Genomic DNA, 20,799 nt, shown 5'->3' with positions numbered 1-20,799 from the left:
GATTTGTTTTTTGGCATCAATAAATCTTTTGTATTTTTATATCTCTGTTATATTATTCAATAATGTATTGTTTTTACTGTACCGTGATAGTCCAATTGCCTCCATGTTCTTGTGGCAGACTAGGCTACCAAATCTTTCTATTTGAGTGTTGATGAAGGTGGTGATGAAGTGCTCTAATCATTCCTGTAAGGAAAGTTTTCTGTGGTAATTACCTAAATTCTTTGCCAGGAACCCGGTGTGTAATAGGGTGGTTCCATCCTTCTATATTCAAGAATCAGTAGGAGAAAACACAGATCCACAGAATGAATAATGCACAACCAAGGAGGTGCTTGCATTGCAGATCCTTAGTTTCTGATCCCTCTCCAGCAAGGAGAACAGTGAGCACCTGAGCATTACCATCACCAATTCTCACCCCAAATCCCATGAGACTAGCTTTAGGATGCAGCAGTATCTTAAATAGTCTTACACAGCAGATTAACTACTATGAAGTTTTAGGCAGAGAAATGACTGGTCACATGCCAGGAAGTACTGCTTTTTTCAGGCAAAAGATGCAGGTTTGTTGAACTGTTTAAGAAAAATAAACCTTACTAGATGTTCCCAATAAATTTTTTTTTCTTTACTTAACCACTTCCCTACCCGCCCATAGTCATATGATGTCCACAGATGGGATCTCCCATCCTGGGTGGACGTCATATGACGTCCTGGGATTCCCGGCCGTCTAGGGGGCGCGCGCGCGCCGCCGGGAGCGCGCGCGCCGCGTTCCTCGGGACCCGGTGCGTGTGCCCGGCGGCCGCGATGTCCGCCGGGCACCCGCGATTGCCCGTTAACCGGGCCGGCATGTGGATCTGTGTGTGTAAACACACAGATCCACAGCCTGTCAGCTCTGAGGAGAGCGATCTGTGTTCCCAGAACGGAGGAACACTGATCGGTCTCCTCCCCTAGTGCGTCCCCTCCCCCTTCAGTTAGAATCATTCCCTAGGAAACATTCTTAACCCCTCCCCGCCCCCTAGTGGTTAACCCCTTCACTGCCTGTCACATTTACACAGTAATCAATGCAATTTTATAGCATTGATCGCTGTATAAATGTGATTGGTCCCAAAAATGTGTCAAAAGTGTCCGATGTGTCCGCCATAATGTCGCAGTCACCAAAAAAAATCGCAATCGCCGCTAAAAAAATAAAAAAATATTTAAAAAAAAAATGCCATAAATCTATCCCGTATTTTGTAGATGTTATAACTTTTGCGCAAACCAATCAATATACGCTTATTGCGATTTTTTTTACCAAAAATATGTAGAAGAATACGTATCGGCCTAAACTGAGGAAAAAATGTGTTTTTAAAAAAAAAAAATTGGGATATTTATTATAGCAAAAAGTAAAAAATATTGTGTTTTTTTCAAAATTGACGCTCTTCTTTTGTTTATAGCGTAAAAAATAAAAACCGCAGAGGCGATCAAATACCACCAAAAAAAAGCTCTATTTGTGGTGAAAAAAGGACGTCAATTTTTTTTGGGTACAACGTCGCACGACTGCGCAATTGACGTTTAAAGTGCGACAGCGCTGAAAACTAAAAATTGGCCTGGGAAGGAAGGGGGTGAAATTGCCCGGTATTGAACCGGTTTTAAAGTCCACTTTGATTAGCTGAAGCTGGACTAGGGATGAGCCCGATGTTCACACATAAGTTCACACATAAGTTCGACTCGAACGTAAGTTCAACTCGAACATTGGGTGTTCACCTGTTTGCCGAATAGCCGCAGAACGCCCTTTAAAAGTCTATGGGAGAAATCAGAAGTGCTAATTTTAAAGGCTTATATGCATGGTATTGTCATAAAAAGTGTTTGGGGACCTGGGTCCTGCCCCAGGGGACATGTATCAGTGCAAAAGAAAGTTTTAAAAACTGCCGTTTTTTCGGGAGCAATGATTTTAATAATGCTTAAAGTGAAACAATAAAACCAAAGTATTCCTTTAAATTTCGTACCTGGGGGGTGTCCATAGTATACCTGTAAAGTGGCGCATGTTTCCCGTGTTTACAACAGTCCCTGCACAAAACTACACTTCTAAAGGAAAAAAAGTAATTTAAAAGTACTCGCGGCTATAATGAATTGTCGGTCCCGGCAATACACATAAAAGTCATTGAAACAAAAAAAAACGGCATGAGATTCCCTCACAGTCCATTACCAGGCCCTTTGGGTCTGGTATGAATATTAAGGGGAACCCTGAGCCAAAATTTAAAAAAAAATGGCATTGGGGTCCCCCCAAATTCCATACCAGGCCCTTCAGGTCTGGTATGGATATTAAGGGGAACCCCGAGCCAAAATTTTTTAAAAAATGGCGTGGGGGTCCCCCTCAAAATCTACATGCCCTCAACATGGAAGGGTGCTTTGGGGTGGCCCCCCAAAGCACCTTGTCCCCATGTTGATGGGGACATGGGCCTTGTCCCCATAACCCTTGCCCGGTGGTTGTGAGGGTCTGCAGGCAGGGGGCTTATCGAAATCTGGAAGCCCCCTTTAACCAGGGGACACCCAGATCTCGGCCTCCCCCCCGTGTGAAATGGTAACGGTACCCCTACCATTTCACAAAAAAAGTGTGAAAATGGTAAAAATTACATGACAAGTCCTTTATTAAAAAATAAAAAGATTAAAATGTCCCACGAGGAGCCTAGCGGAGCAGACATGCATTGTTAGAGCTCCACACCGTTGAGGAGAGAAGAGAAGGACAAAGCGGAGCCTGCAGGCTCAAAAGGTATCCATTTGAACCTTTTTGCCCCAGGGAACAAACTGTGAAAGTTTGGGCAGGAAATATGGTACTGGGAGGAAGCCGTGGCAGAAATAAAAATCACCTCACAAAGAGCTCACAGGCACTCACTGCAACTAAAGCAGCTCCAGTCACCTCACAATTAGGGATGAGCTTCGAGTTCGAGTCGAACTCATGTTCGACTCGAACATTGGCTGTTCGCAAGTTCACCGAACAGCGAACAATTTGGGGTGTTCGCGGCAAATTCGAATGCCGCGGAACACCCTTTAAAAGTCTATGGGAGAAATCAAAAGTGCTAATTTTAAAGGCTAATATGCAAGTTATTGTCATAAAAAGTGTTTGGGGACCTGGGTCCTGCCCCAGGGGACATGGATCAATGCAAAAAAAAGTTTTAAAAACGGCCGTTTTTTCAGGAGCAGTGATTTTAATAATACTTAAAGTCAATCAATAAAAGTGTAATATCCCTTTAAATTTCGTACCTGGGGGGTGTCTATAGTGTGCCTGTAAAGGGGCGCATGTTTCCTGTGTTTAGAACAGTCTGACAGCAAAATGACATTTTGAAGGAAAAAACTCATTTAAAACTACCCGCGGCTATTGCATTGCCGACAATACACATAGAAGTTCATTGATAAAAACGGCATGGGAATTCCCCAAAGGGGAACCCCGAACCAAAATTAAAAAAAAAAAATGACGTGGGGGTCCCCCTAAATTCCATACCAGGCCCTTCAGGTCTGGGATGGATATTAAGGGGAACCCCGGCCAAAATTTAAAAAAAAAAATGACGTGGGGTTCCCCCTAAATTCCATACCAGACCCTTCAGGTCTGGTATGAATTTTAAGGGGAACCCCGCGCCAAAAAAAAAAAAAAAAACGGCGTGGGGTCCCCCCAAAAATCCATACCAGACCCTTATCCGAGCACGCAACCTGGCAGGCCGCAGGAAAAGAGGGGGGGACAAGAGTGCGGCCCCCCCTCCCTCCTGAACCGTACCAGGCCACATGCCCTCAACATTGGGAGGGTGCTTTGGGGTAGCCCCCCAAAACACCTTGTCCCCATGTTGATGAGGACAAGGGCCTCATCCTCACAACCCTGGCCGGTGGTTGTGAGGGTTTGCGGGCGAGGGGCTTATCGGAATCTGGAAGCCCCCTTTAACAAGGTGACCCCCAGATCCCGGCCCCCCCCCTGTGTGAAATGGTAAGGGGGTACATAAGTACCCCTACCATTTCACGAAAAAAGTGTCAAAAATGTTAAAAATGACAAGAGACAGTTTTTGACAATTCCTTTATTTAAATGCTTCTTCTTTCTTCTATCTTGCTTCATCTTCTGGTTCTTCTGGCTCTTCTGGTTCTTCTGGTTCTTCCTCCGGCGTTCTCGTCCAGCATCTCCTCCGCGGCGTCTTCTGTCTTCTTCTCCTCGGGCCGCTCCGCACCCATGGCATGGGGGGGAGGCTCCCGCTCTTCTCTTCTTCTCTTCTTCTTTTCTTCTTTTCTTCTTTTCTTCTCTTCTTCTCTTCTTCTTCATTTTCTTCTCCGGGCCGCTCCGCAATCCATGCTGACATGGAGGGAGGCTCCCGCTGTGTGACGGCGCTCCTCGTCTGACAGTTCTTAAATAACGGAGGGGGGCGGGGCCACCCGGTGACCCCGCCCCCCTCTGACGCACGGTGACTTGACGGGACTTCCCTGTGGCATTCCCCATGACGTCACAGGGAAGTCCCGTCAAGTCACCGTGCGTCAGAGGGGGGCGGGGTCACCGGGTGGCCCCGCCCCCCTCCGTTATTTAAGAACTGTCAGACGAGGAGCGCCGTCACACAGCGGGAGCCTCCCTCCATGCCAGCATGGATTGCGGAGCGGCCCGGAGAAGAAAATGAAGAAGAAGAGAAGAAAAGAAGAAAAGAAGAAAAGAAGAAGAGAAGAAGAGAAGAGCGGGAGCCTCCCCCCCATGCCATGGGTGCGGAGCGGCCCGAGGAGAAGAAGACAGAAGACGCCGCGGAGGAGATGCTGGACGAGAACGCCGGAGGAAGAACCAGAAGAGCCAGAAGAACCAGAAGATGAAGCAAGATAGAAGAAAGAAGAAGCATTTAAATAAAGGAATTGTCAAAAACTGTCTCTTGTCATTTTTAACATTTTTGACACTTTTTTCGTGAAATGGTAGGGGTACTTATGTACCCCCTTACCATTTCACACAGGGGGGGGCCGGGATCTGGGGGTCACCTTGTTAAAGGGGGCTTCCAGATTCCGATAAGCCCCCCGCCCGCAGACCCCCACAACCACCGGCCAGGGTTGTGGGGATGAGGCCCTTGTCCTCATCAACATGGGGACAAGGTGTTTTGGGGGGCTACCCCAAAGCACCCTCCCAATGTTGAGGGCATGTGGCCTTGTACGGTTCAGGAGGGAGGGGGGGCCGCACTCTCGTCCCCCCCTCTTTTCCTGCGGCCTGCCAGGTTGCGTGCTCGGATAAGGGTCTGGTATGGATTTTTGGGGGGACCCCACGCCGTTTTTTTTTTTTTTTTTGGCGCGGGGTTCCCCTTAAAATCCATACCAGACCTGAAGGGTCTGGTATGGAATTTAGGGGGAACCCCACGTCATTTTTTTTTTAAATTTTGGCCGGGGTTCCCCTTAATATCCATACCAGACCTGAAGGGCCTGGTATGGAATTTAGGGGGACCCCCACGTCATTTTTTTTTTTTAATTTTGGTTCGGGGTTCCCCTTTGGGGAATTCCCATGCCGTTTTTATCAATGAACTTCTATGTGTATTGTCGGCAATGCAATAGCCGCGGGTAGTTTTAAATGAGTTTTTTCCTTCAAAATGTCATTTTGCTGTCAGACTGTTCTAAACACAGGAAACATGCGCCCCTTTACAGGCACACTATAGACACCCCCCAGGTACGAAATTTAAAGGGATATTACACTTTTATTGTTTGACTTTAAGCATTATTAAAATCACTGCTCCTGAAAAAACGGCCGTTTTTAAAACTTTTTTTTGCATTGATCCATGTCCCCTGGGGCAGGACCCAGGTCCCCAAACACTTTTTATGACAATAACTTGCATATAAGCCTTGAAAATTAGCACTTTTGATTATTCATGTTCGTGTCCCATAGACTTTAACGGTGTTCGCATGTTCGAACGAACTTTTTTCCTGTTCGCATGTTCTGGTGCGAACCGAACAGGGGGGTGTTCGGCTCATCCCTACTCACAATATACAGCATCAGGGCGCTCTCACAGACAGAAAATGTCACAGCAAGGCTCTCCATTTGAGTCAGATACAGAACAAATCCTCTCACAAACATCTCCACAAGCCTCCTCAGCATCCCCAGTAATATTATTACAATTTGAAAAGATGCTTCATAAGGCTTTAAAACAAACCTCAGACCAAATAACAAACAGCCTAACCAAAGAAATAAGAGAGCTGGGAAACCGCACCGTGGCCTTAGAAATAAAAATTGATGACTTTGAAATTACAACCCAAGAAAATATAACAGAATTGGAACAATTAAAAGAAGAGAATTTAATACTTCAAACTAAGCTCGAAGATTACGAAAATGGAGCCAGACGTTCAAACTTGCGCATAAGGGGAATACCTGAAACTGTGACAGACCTGCAATCTACTATTACTGCTCTATTACAAGAACTAAAGCCAGATATCCCTATTGAACGTTTAGAACTGGACAGAGTACACAGAGCCCTCACAGCCAAAAAGAAAGACGGACCCCCACGTGATATAATCACAAAATTTCATTATTACAGAACGAAAGAACAAATACTAATTGCTGCAAGAGAAAAAAAGGAACTTAATTTTCAAGGACACAATTATCAAATTTTTGCTGACCTATCCCAACTTACTATTACTAAAAGACGATCCATGAAACCCCAACTAATGGAACTGCAACGCCACAACATTATGTATCAATGGGGCTTCCCCTTTTCAGTCAGATTTAACTACCAAGGTACAATTTACAGAAGCAGATCAGCAGATGAACTACAACAAACCCTTTTAAAATTAAATCTGACAGAACCCACAAGCAGCAACACCCCCACACGCAGAAGAATGGCATCATCTTCACCTTCAGGCAGCACCCAGAAAATTTCAGAACAAAATGGGAATCATCATTCTCACAAAAGAGGCCGTTATGCCACATCATCCATGGACCAAGAAGATTCAATGGACTAACATCCTAATTCCTGATATCTCTTCATTTATTATACTAAGAGATGGTTCTCTATAAAAAACCTGTATTTATAACTGAATGTAACTGCATTCTGATAGTCACACACTGTATGGGATCAAGTTATATTCCAGTTATATTTCTTATTACTTCTGATTCATATAGCCTTAGAATATATAAGTGAAATAAGGAAATTCTTGTTCAGTTATATATTTTCAGGTAATAACAATAGATTTATTACTTTTTAGGACAAATATGCTCAATAATCCAGAAGTAATGGAAGCTTTTTCTTTCTTTTCTTAAAACAAATATATTAGTACCTAACTAGTTCCTAGAACTATGTTTTTGTTTATTCTAATCTGAAGCAATACAACCTCAATTTTATGAGTTAACATATCTAAACAGTTACATATGAATACAATATGTAATTGTTTACTCTAAAAGGGTTAAAATCCCAAAATAATTCAGACTATCTTCATCAATACCAAAGTTATTAACAGTACCTTTCTAACTGAATTATTTAGCCTAGGGCAAGACTAACCATATACAACCACCCTGGAATAAATAATTTCAACAAAAACTATATTCTGCACTCCAATTAATGAATCATCATTTTGATGTCTTTTGACATAGCACTTCTCTCCTGTAAGCGGAAGATCCGTGTACCCCCATTAGCCCTCCTCATTCTCCCAACCATATTATGTGGGAGTGTGACGAAGGCACTTATTCCCCTGAGAGAGATATTTATTCTCTTTCACGGGTAAATTGTGATTACTTGCAAAAAATAATTTATACAATGTATCATCTAATCTCATATGTTTTTTGTTTACTCTTTACTCCAGAATTCACTGGTTTCTTTTCTATCTTTTCATCTCTTCAGTCCACACAGGTTGATCTGCGCAGTCAGCTCTGCATAACAAAAAGTAAGTCAAAACTATTTGATCTGTTGCCATGGCACCACTGAATATACTTTCCCTGAATGTTCAGGGAATAAATGTCCCTCAAAAAAGGACCAAAGCCTTCCGTACTTTCCATAACAAGAAGGCTCACATAGTATGCCTCCAAGAAACACACTTCACCAAAGATTCTACTTCAAAATATATTTCTCCTTTTTATCAACAAATTTACACGGCTTCTGCCTGTACCAAACAAAGGGGTACTCTAATTGCATTTCACTGATCCACACCATTCACCTTATCATCAGAAATTAAAGACCCAGACGGTAGATACCTGATACTCATGGGTTATATAATGGATACAGCAATCACGGTGATTTCCTACTATGCTCCTAACAAACAACCTACACCATTCCTCTCACATATATTACAAGTGATTAATACACACAAAATAGGAACAGTGATAATGTGCGGGGATTCGAACCAGGTCCTCCTCCCATTTCTAGATAAATCACCTTTTACACCATCCAAAATAACCTCTAGATTACCTTTTTCTCAACTTCTTTCCAAATACAATCTGGTAGATTCGTGGAGAGAAAGTAACCCAATGAAAAAGAAATTCACTTATTTCTCGCACCCTCATCAAACCTTCACCAGAATAGATCATATTTTTCTGACAATAGGAATGATACCAGAAATTATTGCATCAGATATAATTCAGATTCCGTGGTCTGACCTTAATGCAGTATACACTACTATAGCCTCAGACATATCAAAAGCGCATGACCCAACGTGGTACTTACCGGACATAATGCTCAAACACCCACTACATCAGATGGCCATTGAACAAGCTTTAAAGGAATACATATCAATTAATAATATAACAGACATTTCCCCAATAACACTGTGGGAAGCTCATAAGCCTGTCTTGCATGGTACAATACAAAGACAAATGGCACTATTTAAACGGGAACGCAAAAATCTAGCAAAAAAACTAGAACTCAATTTTAATGCAGCCTACATATCATTCCAAGATAATCCATCTCAGAGTACAAAATCTCATCTGGAAAAATCTAGATTGGAATACGATCTATTTCTCACTGAGTCAGTTGATAAATCCCTCAAACGTTCCAAACACAATTTCTACATGAATACAAACAAACCAGGTACATATTTGGCTCGGGCATTAAATTCAACTAACAAATCTTTCAAACCAATACGTTTGAAATTATCAAAAAATGTTTATACTTGTAATCCAGTTAAAATAGTCCATAAATTTCACTCACATCTCGCAACTTTATACAAGACAAACAATGAATTTAATCCTACAGAGGCTGAATCCTTCTTCTCAAAAATAACCTTACCTGAGTTGTCTCAGAATCAAAAAAGCAGTTTGGATGAGCCTATAACTATAGATGAAGTTGCTAACGCCATAAAAGACCTAAAACTTAACAAAAGACCAGGCCCAGACGGCTACTCGGCTTTATACTATAAAACATTATCAGAAATACTCTCTCCCATTCTCACTGAAACTTTTAACAAACTTCTAGAAGGACATTCTTTTCGGCAAGAAACACTAATGGCAATTGTTTGTATGATCCCAAAACCCCTTTCTGATGATACTTCCTGTGTGAATTATCGGCCTATCTCTCTGTTAAACCTTGATATTAAATTATTAGCAAAAATAATAGCAAAACGCCTCAATAGCATTATAGGAAAATTAATACATAGAGATCAAGTAGGCTTCATGCCAAATAGACAGGCAGGCGATAATATACGCAGGGCAGTGTTATTGGCACATATTGCTAAAAAACGGAAAATCCCTTTATGTTTTCTATCTCTCGATATTAAGAGGGCATTTGACACAGTATCCTGGCAATATATGCAATATTCATTACAAAAATGGGGTTTTGGACCCCACTTTTTAACATGGATCAAAGCATTATATAATAAACCCAAAGCCTATATAAAATACGCTGGATACAAATCTGATGCCTTTAATATCGAAAGAGGTACCCGACAGGGTTGCCCATTATCTCCCTTATTATTTGCCCTTATACTCGAACCCATGGCCCAATACATCAGAACAAACCAAACTATAACTGGCATTGAAGTAGGAGGTATTACACACAAATTATGTATATTTGCAGATGATATATTACTTTTTCTATCATCACCACAGGTCTCTGGTCCTAACTTAATACCAGCTCTTGATGGATTTGCAGCCCTATCCGGCCTTATGATTAATCCTAAGAAATGCCTAGTGCTTAATATTTCGCTCACAAACATGGAATTGATCCCGGCTAGGGCTGCACTCCCATTCACATGGGCAGAAAAATCAATCCCATATCTTGGAATTCATTTAACAGCATCTCATTCTGACTTACTCTCAACCAATTATCCTCCTGTATTAAGACAGATCACAAATCTAATAAAACAATGGTCGCAACTTCCTTTATCCTGGATAGGGAAGATTAATGCAATCAAAATGACTATTCTACCCAAATTGCTTTATCTATTCAGAGTCCTCCCTATTCCAATTCCTTCCTATTTTTTGAGAATAGTACAAAAAAGAGTAACTTCATTTATATGGGGCTCTTCTAAACCACGTATACCTATACACACACTACATCTTCCAAAAAATAAAGGAGGCCTGGGATACCCTAATTTTACTAACTACTACAGAGCAGCACATTTGGCCAGTCTGTCCAAATACCATGCAAAACAGGAAATCCCATTATGGGTATTTATAGAGGCTTCAGAAAATGACCCTCTATTAATATCAAACTTGTTATGGCTTGATCCTAAAGACCGCTTTAAAATTCATAATCCCATAATTAAACACTTCTTATCTCTCTGGGATAAACTAAAAACCAAATATCAGTTACAATCTCCACACAATCCTCTCCTTTCTTTTATCAGAAATCCGGCCTTTTATCCGGCATGGATCTACCCAAATTCTTTTAAAGCTTGGACAACATCAGGCATTCAGACACTAAATGACTTCATAGCATCTAAACCATTCCTTTCATTCCCATCGCTTAGAGAAAAATATGATCTACCAAACTCTGAGATATTTAGATATCTCCAAATCAAAAATTTCTATACACCATTCCTAAAGGGGGATACACCATTATCCCAATTATCCATTTTTGAATCAATCTGTACAAAAGATCCATTTGCTAAAGGTACAATTTCATCACTTTATAATCAATTATATGGAGTAGTAAATCTTAATAGACCCTCTTACGTTCAGAGGTGGGAGGAGGACCTGGGACGAACTTTAGAAGACACGGACTGGTCTAACATATGGCTCACATCTAAGTCATCCTCACCCAACATCTTAGCACTGGAGACAAATTATAAAGTCCTAACTCGCTGGTACCTTGTACCCGCTAGAGTGGCAAAATATTCACCTAATACCTCAGCTCTTTGTTTTCGAGGATGCCCAGAAATAGGCACACATTTACACATATGGTGGACGTGCCCAGTAATCCAAACCTTCTGGAAGGAAGTCTTCGTGATTGCATCTAAAATATTTAAAAAAATAATACAACCAGATCCATATATAACTTTACTTAATCTAAAACCGGAATGGTTAACACTATCTCAATTCAAACTTATGATCCAACTAATAACGGCTGCAAAACAAACAGTGGCCAAAGCATGGAAATCTCCTACGTTGGTACTAGCAGAAACAATTCACAGAATGAATAATACAATGTCCCATGCTAAGATGGTAGCCATCGATCAAAATCAAATTCCAAAATTTAAAAAACTTTGGCATCCTTGGATAAAACAACAGTTCCTGTCAAATTTCAATGACTCTGTCCTGTTGCCATGGTAACAGATTAAATGACTTACAGAGACACCCATTCTAAGGCTTCAATGAGAACTAAAAAGAATAATAACCTGACGAGCGGGACAACCTTGTGGACCATACCTCTGCCTTTCTACCCTTTTTCTTCTTTCTCTTTCCTTTTCTCCACCTTACGATTAAAGCTCATTATCAGAATTTATTTGACCTATATACACTCTACCTGTAAACAATATATATAGTAGGTATAAATCATTTAAATACCTACAAAAGTAACTAAGGAAATGATATATATCTTTAATTTAGGTTTACGTGAACCCAATGTTTAATATTTGAAATTTCATGATATTTACCTATATAATCCCTACTGTAAAACAATGAGCTTACTTTATAGATCCTTGTAAACTTACTTTATGTATCTTTATAATATTGTATACTCAATAAACTTCTTTTGACAAGGAAAATGTCCCACGAAGTCCTCTTCTTCTTCTCTTGCTCCGCCGATGGACCGAAAAAGAAAAAAAAAACCTGCACGCAGCCACCGATCCACCTCCATGGGAGGCACCCGCCATAATGACCGTCCTCTCAGGTGACAGTTCTTTTATAACTGAGGATGGGGCCACACGGTGACGTAACAGGGTGACCCTGCCCCCCCTCTGATGCTACGGGGAAGCCATAGGGATGTCCCCGTGCGTCAGAGGGGGGCGGGGTCACAAGGGGATGTCTCTGTGTGGCCCCGCCCCCCTGACACTACGGGGAAGCCATAGGAATGTCCCTGTGCATCAGAGGGGGGCGGGGTCAACCAGCAACATCACCGTGTGGCCCCTGACTGTGGCTGTCACCTGAGAGGACGGTCATTACGGCAGACTGGTGGCGGCTTTTTTTTTTCTTTTTTAATCCATCGACAGAGCAAGCCGTGTCATGTCATTTTTACCATTTTCACACTTTTTTTGAAAAATGGTAGGGGTACATTTGTACCCCGTTACCATTTCACACAGGGGTGGAGGCCGGGATCTGGAGGTCCCCTTGTTAGATACTTGTCCAGATACTGATAAGCCCCCTGCCTGCAGACCCCCACACCGGGCTAGGGTTGTGGGGATGAGGCCCTTGTCCCCATCAAAATGGGGACAAGGTGCTTTGGGGGGCTACCCCAAAGCACCCTCCCCATGTTGAGGGCATGTGGCCTGGTATGGTTCAGGAGGGGGGGCGTTCTCTCATCCCCCCCTCTTTTCCTGCAGCCTGCCAGATTGTGTGCCTCGGATAAGGGTCTGGTATGGATTTTGAGGGGGACCCCCACGCCATTTTTTTAAATTTTGGCGTGGGGGTTCCCCTAAATATCCATACCAGTCCTGAAGGCCTGGTATGGAATTTGGGGGGACCCCCACGCAATTTATTTTTTTTAATTTTGGCTCGGGGTTCCCCTTAATATTCATACCAGACTCAAAGGGCCTGGTAATGGACTGTGGGGGAATCCCATGCCATTTTTTTCAATGACTTTTATGTATATTGCCGGGACCGACAATTCATTATAGCCGCGGGTACTTTTAAATTACTTTTTTTCCTTTAGAAATGTCATTTTGTTCAGGGACTGTTGTAAACACGGGAAACATGTGCCAATTTACAGGCATACTATAGACACCCCCAGGTACAAAATTTAAAGGAATATTTCACTTTTATTGTTTCACTTTAAGCATTATTAAAGTCACTGCTCCCGAAAAAACAGCCGTTTTTAAAACTTTCTTTTCTGTTGATACATGTCCCCTGGGGCAGGACCCAGGTCCACAAACACTTTTTATGGCAATAACTTGCATATAAGCCTTTAAAATTAGCACTTTTGATTATTCATGTTCGTGTCCCATAGACTTTAATGGTGTTTGCGTGTTCGAACAAATTTTTTGTCTGTTCGCATGTTAGACTTATTATGGGCCTTGACAGTCGACTCCAATATACCTTATAGTAAAACATTAAGCAAAATCAAGCAAAATATAAACATGTATAAATACATGCATAGGTTCTTTGGCTCAGGTCAACAGAACTGCAGCTGGATTTTTTCTACCTTAAAAAAAAAACAAACAGGACATTTCAAAGCTAACACCTGATTAATACAGACTCTTTTATATACATCATTCATTTTCATCTATATCATTAATAGTCACACGAATTTGACTTACAAGACTATTGAACCCCAGAGCATTCAGCGCTTGTTTGAAGTTAGCAAACTTCTCTCTGTTTTGTGTGCTGTGCAGCTCCTCCGGCTTAGTCTGATTCAGATACCTGTGCAGAGAAAAATCGCATAATGAACATCTTTGAATTACAATCAAGATAATGTGGTTATCTGATATATTTACTACTATATGAGACAAACCTGTATGTTTTTACATTTTGCACACACTGGTCTCTGTCCCAAAAAGCGATAGAGAATAAAAGCAAACAATTTCTTTGTTTTATCATGTATCCTGAATAGGGATGAGCTCAATGTTCGGGTCGAACATAAGTTTGACTTGAACATCAGGTGTTCGCCCTTTCGCCAAAAAGCGAACATTATGGGGTGCCTTCCGCCAATCATGGCTGAGGGGGACTAAGTCCATACCCCACACTATATAAGGCTGCTTACACAGCAGCCGTGTGTAGTGTTGTTGGCGTGGACAGAGAGATAGCTTAATTTAGATTAAGCAGGCAGGTTATTCAGTTAGTGGCAGTGTATTTGATATATATATATATATATATATATATATATATATATATATATATATATATATATATATACAGGCAGTCTAGTATATATTTATATACTCTGAATTTAGCATAGACTATATATTCAGCGTTTACTCGAAATTCAGTCAGTGCATTAATATATATAAACAGTCATATATATATATATATATATATATATATATGTACTCTGCATACTATATCTACAGTGCATTCCGTGCTGTACTATTTCTAATACACTTCAGGCGGTGTTATATACATATATATATATATATATATATATATATATATAGTCTAGTGTGTGTATATATATATATATATATATATATATATATATATATACAGTCTAGTGTATATATATATATATATATATATATATAGTCTAGTGTATATATATATATATATATATATATATATATATATATATATATATATATACACTGCATCCAGTATAGCCTATATCTACAGCAGTGCATTCTGTAGTGTACTGTTTCTAATACAATTCAGACGGTGTATTAATACATTAATATACTGTGTATTAATATATACAGTATCTCACAAAAGTGAGTACACCTCTCACATTTTTGTAAATATTTTATTATATATTTTCATGTCACTGTCTGAAGAAATGACACTTTGCTACGATGTAAAGTAGTGAGTGTACAGCTTGTATAACAGTGTAAATTTGCTGTCCCCTCAAAATAACTCAACACGCAGCCTTGCCTTAATGTCTAAACCGTTGGCAACAAAAGTGAGTACTCCCTAAGTGAAAATGTCCAAATTGTACCCAAAGTGTCAATAATTTATGTGGCCACCGTTATTTTTTAGCACTACCTTAACCCTCTTGGGCATGGAGCTCACCAGGGCTTCACAGGTTGCCATTGGAGTCCTCTTCCACTCCTCCATGATGACATCACAGAACTGGTGGATGTTAGAGACCTTGCGCTCCTCTACCTTCCGTTTGAGGATGCCCCACAGACGCTCAATAGGGTTTGGGCCTGGATACATGCTTGGCCAGTCCATCACCTTTACCCTCAGCTTCTTTAGCAAGGCAGTGGTCATCTTGGAGATTATCATATTGGAATACTACCCTGCGGCCCAGTCTCCGAAGGGAGAGGATCATGCTCTGCTTCAGTATGTCACAGTACATGTTGGCATTCATGGTTCCCTCAATGAACTGTAGCTCTCCAGTGCCGGCACTCATTCAGCCCCAGACCATGACACTCCTACCATCATGTAGGCAAGACACACTTGTCTTTGTACTCCTCACCTGGTTGCCACCAAACACGCTTGACACCATCTGAACCAAATAAGTCTATCTTGGTCTCATCAGACTACAGGACATGGTTCTAGTAATCCACGTCCTTAGTCTGCTTGTCTTCAGCAAACTGTTTGCGGGCTTTCTTGTTCATCATCTTTACAAGAGGCTTCCTTCTGGGATGACAGCAATGCAGACCAATTTGATGCAGTGTGCAGTGCATGGTCTAAGCACTGACAGGCTGTCCCCCACCCCTTCAACCTCTGCAGCTATGCTGACAGCACTCATACGTCTATTTCCCAAAGACAACCTCTGGATATGACGCTGAGCACGTGCACTCAGCTTCTTTGGTCAACCATGCCGAGTGGAACCTGTCCAGTTAAACTGCTGTATGGTCTTGGCCACAGTGCTGCAGCTCAGTTTCAGGGTTTTGGCAATCTTCTTATGGCCATCTTTAGAGCAACAATTCTTTTTTTCAGATTCTCTGAGAGTTCTTTGCCATGAGGTGCCATGTTGAACTTCTCACTATGACAGAGTGAGAGCGATAACACCAAATTTAACACACCTGCTCCCCATTCACACCTGAGACCTTGTAACACTAATGAGTCACATGACACCGGGGAGGGAAAATGGCTAATTGGGCCCAATTTGGACATTTTCACTTTGGGGTTTACGCACTTTAGTTGCCAGAGGTTTAGATATTAATGGCTGTGTGTTGAGTTATTTTGAGGGGACAGCAAATTTACACTGTTATACAAGCTGTACACTCACTACTTTACAATGTAGCAAAGTGTCATTTCTTCAGTGTTGTCATATGAAAAGATAGAATAAAATATTTACAAAAATGTGAGGGGTGTACTCACTTTTGTGAAATACTGTGTATATATATATATATATATATATATATATATATATACACACAGTGGGGACGGAAAGTATTCAGATCCCCTTACATTTTTCACTCTTTGTTATATTGCAGCCATTTGCTAAAATAATTTAAGTTATTTTTTTTCCTCATTAATGTACACACAGCACCCCATATTAATAGAAAAACACAGAATTGTTGACATTTTTGCAGATTTATTAAAAAAGAAAAACTGAAATATCACATGGTCCTAAGTATTCAGAACCTTTGCTGTGACACTCATATATTTAACTCAGGTGCTGTCCATTTCTTCTGATCATCCTTGAGATGGTTCTACACCTTCATTTGAGTCCAGCTGTGTTTGATTATACTGATTGGACTTGATTAGGAAAGCCACACACCTGTCTATATAAGACCTTACAGCTCACAGTGCATGTCAGAGCAAATGAGAATCATGAGGTCAAAGGAACTGCCTGAAGATCTCAGAGACAGAATTGTGGAAAGGCACAGATCTGGCCAAGGTGACAAAAAAATTTCTGCTGCACTTAAGGTTCCTAAGAGCACAGTGGCCTCCATAATCCTTAAATGGAAGACGTTTGGGACAACCAGAACCCTTCCTAGAGCTGGCCGTCCGGCCAAACTGAGCTATTGGGGGAGAAGAGCCTTGGTTAGAGAGGTAAAGAAGAACCCAAAGATCACTGTGGCTGAGCTCCAGAGATGCTGTCGGGAGATGGGAGAAAGTTGTAGAAAGTCAACCATCACTACAGCCCTCCACCAGTCTGGGCTTTATGGCAGAGTGGGCCGATGGAAGCCTCTCCTCAGTGCAAGACAAATGAAAGCCCACATGGAGTTTGCTAAAAAACACCTGAAGGACTCCAAGACGATGAGAAATAAGATTCTCTGGTCTGATGAGACCAAGATAGAACTTTTTGGCCTTAATTCTAAGCGGTATGTGTGGAGAAAACCAGGTACTGCTCATCACCTGTCCAATACAGTCCCAACAGTGAAGCATGGTGGTGGCAGCATCATGCTGTGGGCGTGTTTTTCAGCTGCAGGGACAGGACGACTGGTTGCAATTGAAGGAAAGATGAATGCGGCCAAGTACAGGGATATCCTGGATGAAAACCTTCTCCAGAGTGTGCAGGACCATAGCCTGGGCCAAAGGTTTACCTTCCAACAAGACAATGACCCTAAGCACACAGCTAAAATAATGAAGGAGTGGCTTCACAACAACTCCATAACTGTTCTTGAATGGCCCAGTCAGAGCCCTGACTTAAACCCAATTGAGCATCTCTGGAGAGACCTAAAAATGGCTGTCCACCAACTTTTACCATCCAACCTGGCAGAACTAAAGAGGATCTGCAAGGAGGAATGGCAGAGGATCCCCAAATCCAGATGTGAATAACTTGTTGCATCTTTCCCAAAAAGACTCAAGGCTGTGTTAGATCAAAAGGGTGCTTCTACTAAATACTGAGCAAAGGGTCTGAATACTTAGGACCATGTGATATTTCAGTTTTTCTTTTTTAATATATCTGCAAAAATGTCAACAATTCTGTGTTTTTCTGTCAATATGGGGTGCTGTGTGTACATTAATGAGGAAAAAAATGAACTTAAATTATTTTAGCAAATGGCTGCAATATAACAAAGAGTGAAAAATTTAAGGGGGTCTGAATACTTTCCGTCCCCACTGTACACTCTGCATCCAGTGTAGCCTATATCTACAGTGCATTCTGTGGTGTACTGTTTCTAATACACTTCAGGTGGTGTACACAGTATCTAATACCATGTGTACAGTTTCTACTACACTTCTGGTGGTGTACACAGTATACAATACAGTGCAGCCATTGTACAGTTGCTAATACAGTGCAGGTGGTGTACACAGTATCTAATACAGTGTGTACAGTTTTTAATACACTTCAGGCAGTGTACACAGTATCTAATACAGTGTAGTGTGGTGCTGCAAAACAAAAAATTCATCACGTCCAGAAGGCCACCAAGGAGAGGCAGATGCTCAAAGGCCACTAAAAGAGGGCAAGCAGCCTCTGTGTATACAGTCAGCAGTGGTGGTCGTGGACATGATGCATCCTCTGCAGGTGACCGTGGGGCACGATTGTCCTTTTTTTTCTGCTGCTGGCTGTGTTATTGAGCCAGAACATGCAGAAGAGTTGGTGGAGTGGATAACAAAGCCGTCCTCATCCTCCTCATCCTCTGTCACCCAGGCTCAGAGTAGTTTGCCTTCCATCATAACTACCAAAGTGGCCTATTCTACTGGCTCCTTGTCCACAGTCATTCCTTCCATAGCCCTACCATCATGCACTGAGGAGTCCCCAGAGTTATTCGACCACAGTGTCGGGCACATGCTGCTGGAGGATGAGCAGCGACTTGAAGGCTCCGATGTTGGTTCCCAGGTTTAGGAAGGGAGTAATGTGAGCCTAGAGAAAGGGGGTGCCCAAGAAGGACAAAAAACTGGCAGTCATGTTCCCCCAGTTGCAGCATACTGCCAAGTTTGCTCCAGTGACGAGGAGGGAGGGAGTGATGAGGTCACTGACTGTACTTGGGTGCCTGAGAGAAGAGAGGAGGAGGAGGTACAACTCCAATGAGGTGGGATGTCCTCTAGGGGCCAGCTTAAGGCAGCCACCCTATTGCATCACACCACAGAGCTCCGCAGGTGCAGGTCGCTGCTGACTCACCACTGACTTTTAAAAGTTCATCGGTGTGGGCCTTTTTCGACATGTGTGCAGCAGATCGTACCGTTGCTGTTTACAACCTAGGTCTGAAGCGGATCAAGCATGGCCAGAACAGCAGCTGCTTGGGCACCACATGTTTGATCAGATATATGATGACTTGCCATGCAGTCTGTTGGCAACGGCACTTGAAAGACCCGGATCAAAGAAGATGGCGGACTTCTCCTTGCTCCTCAGCTGGGATCTCCAACCCTACTATACCTCCAGTCCTCTCAAAAACCTGCACTGAGAGGAATGAAGGTATAGCAATAGGTGTCCCAAGTACTTGCAGGCAATCTCATAGCAGTACACCACCATCTGATTTTAGCAGGCAAATTTCCCTACCCCAGTTGCTGAACCGTAAAAAGAAATTTGGTCCCAGCCATCCACATGCTTAGGTCTAAATGCTAGCTTGGCCAAATTGCTAGCACTGCAACTGCTGCCTTTTCAGCTGGTAGACTCTGCCCCCTGTCATGAATTTGTGAAATGTGCTGTACCTCAGTGGCAGGTTCCAAAACGCCATTTCTTTTCATGGAAGGCCATTCCGGCTCTCTACCGGCATGTGGAAGGCAATGTTTTGGCCTCATTGGACAGGACGGTCAGCAGTAAGGTTCATATTACCGCTGACTCTTGGTCCAGCAGGCATGGGCAGGGGCGTTACTTTTCCTTCATGGCACACTGGGTAACTCTGCTGGCAGCTGAGAAGGATGCAGGACAGGGTTCAGTGTTGTTGGAGCTTGTTCTGCCACCACACCTCCAAAAATCTAGTGGTGATTCTGCTACAGCTCTCTCCTCCACCCCCTCCCAGAGATTCTGTCAGCTCTGCAGGGGCAGGCTCAGAGGTGGTTGATGCCACGCCACTTTCAGCCAGGAATGGTTGTATGTGACAATGGCACCGACCTTCTCTCCGCCCTCCGACAGGGACACTTGACCCATGTTCCATGTTTGGTGCACGTCCTGAATTTGGTGGTGCAGTGGTTCTTAAACAGGTACCCAGGCTTACAGGATCTCCTGAGGCAGGCCAGAAAAGTATGTGGTAATTTGTGCCGGTCACACAATGCCAGTGCTCGGCTGGCTGACATTCAAAAGGAATGCAACCTGCCCACCAAACGCCTCATTTGTGACATGCCCACAAGGTGGAACTGAACATTGGCAATTCTGCAGGGGCTGCACACACAGCAAAGGGCCATCAAAGCGTATCTGTGCAAGTGTGGCACCAGGACAGGGTCAGGGGAGCCTGGCTTCTTTTCGCCACAACAGTGGCTACTGATCAAGGATGCATGCACTGTCCTGTCACCATTTGAGGAGGCCACAAGGATGGTGACTAGCCACAATGCATGCATCAGTGACACTGTCCCTCTAGTCTGTTGGAGCATATGCTTCGTGGAATCATGGACAGGGCACTTGAGGCAGAACAGCGGGAGGAAGAGGTGGACTTCCTTACCTCTCAAGGCCCCCTTTATCTAGATAGCATTCCTGCGAGCCCGCCAAACACACAGGAAGAAGAGGAGGAGGAGAAGCATTGTGTCAGTATGGATGTAGAGGATAAGACTCAGCAGCAGTTTTCAAGGGATGGTCTTCAGTCCCCAGAAACCCAAGGAGTTGTATGTGGCTG

The 20,799-nt window shown here is 42.5% G+C and overlaps 1 protein-coding gene across 5 annotated transcripts in view; it reads right to left on the bottom strand.

The window, feature by feature from the left end:
- The window catches only part of MYO16 (myosin XVI), a 669,347-nt gene that overhangs the window by 224,663 nt on the left and 423,885 nt on the right, over positions 1-20,799 (bottom strand). For all 5 annotated transcript variants that reach the window (XM_073614485.1, XM_073614486.1, XM_073614487.1 and 2 more), the window contains exon 17: positions 13,798-13,900. In XM_073614485.1, the coding sequence (XP_073470586.1) occupies positions 13,798-13,900 (103 nt within the window). The remainder of the gene's footprint in view (positions 1-13,797; positions 13,901-20,799) is intronic.

Source organism: Aquarana catesbeiana, linkage group LG02 (assembly GCF_042186555.1).
Source record: "Aquarana catesbeiana isolate 2022-GZ linkage group LG02, ASM4218655v1, whole genome shotgun sequence".
In the NCBI taxonomy this organism is placed as follows: Eukaryota; Metazoa; Chordata; class Amphibia; order Anura; family Ranidae; genus Aquarana; species Aquarana catesbeiana.
Note: the sequence above shows the minus strand (reverse complement) of the source record. Positions and strands in the feature narration are given on the sequence as shown.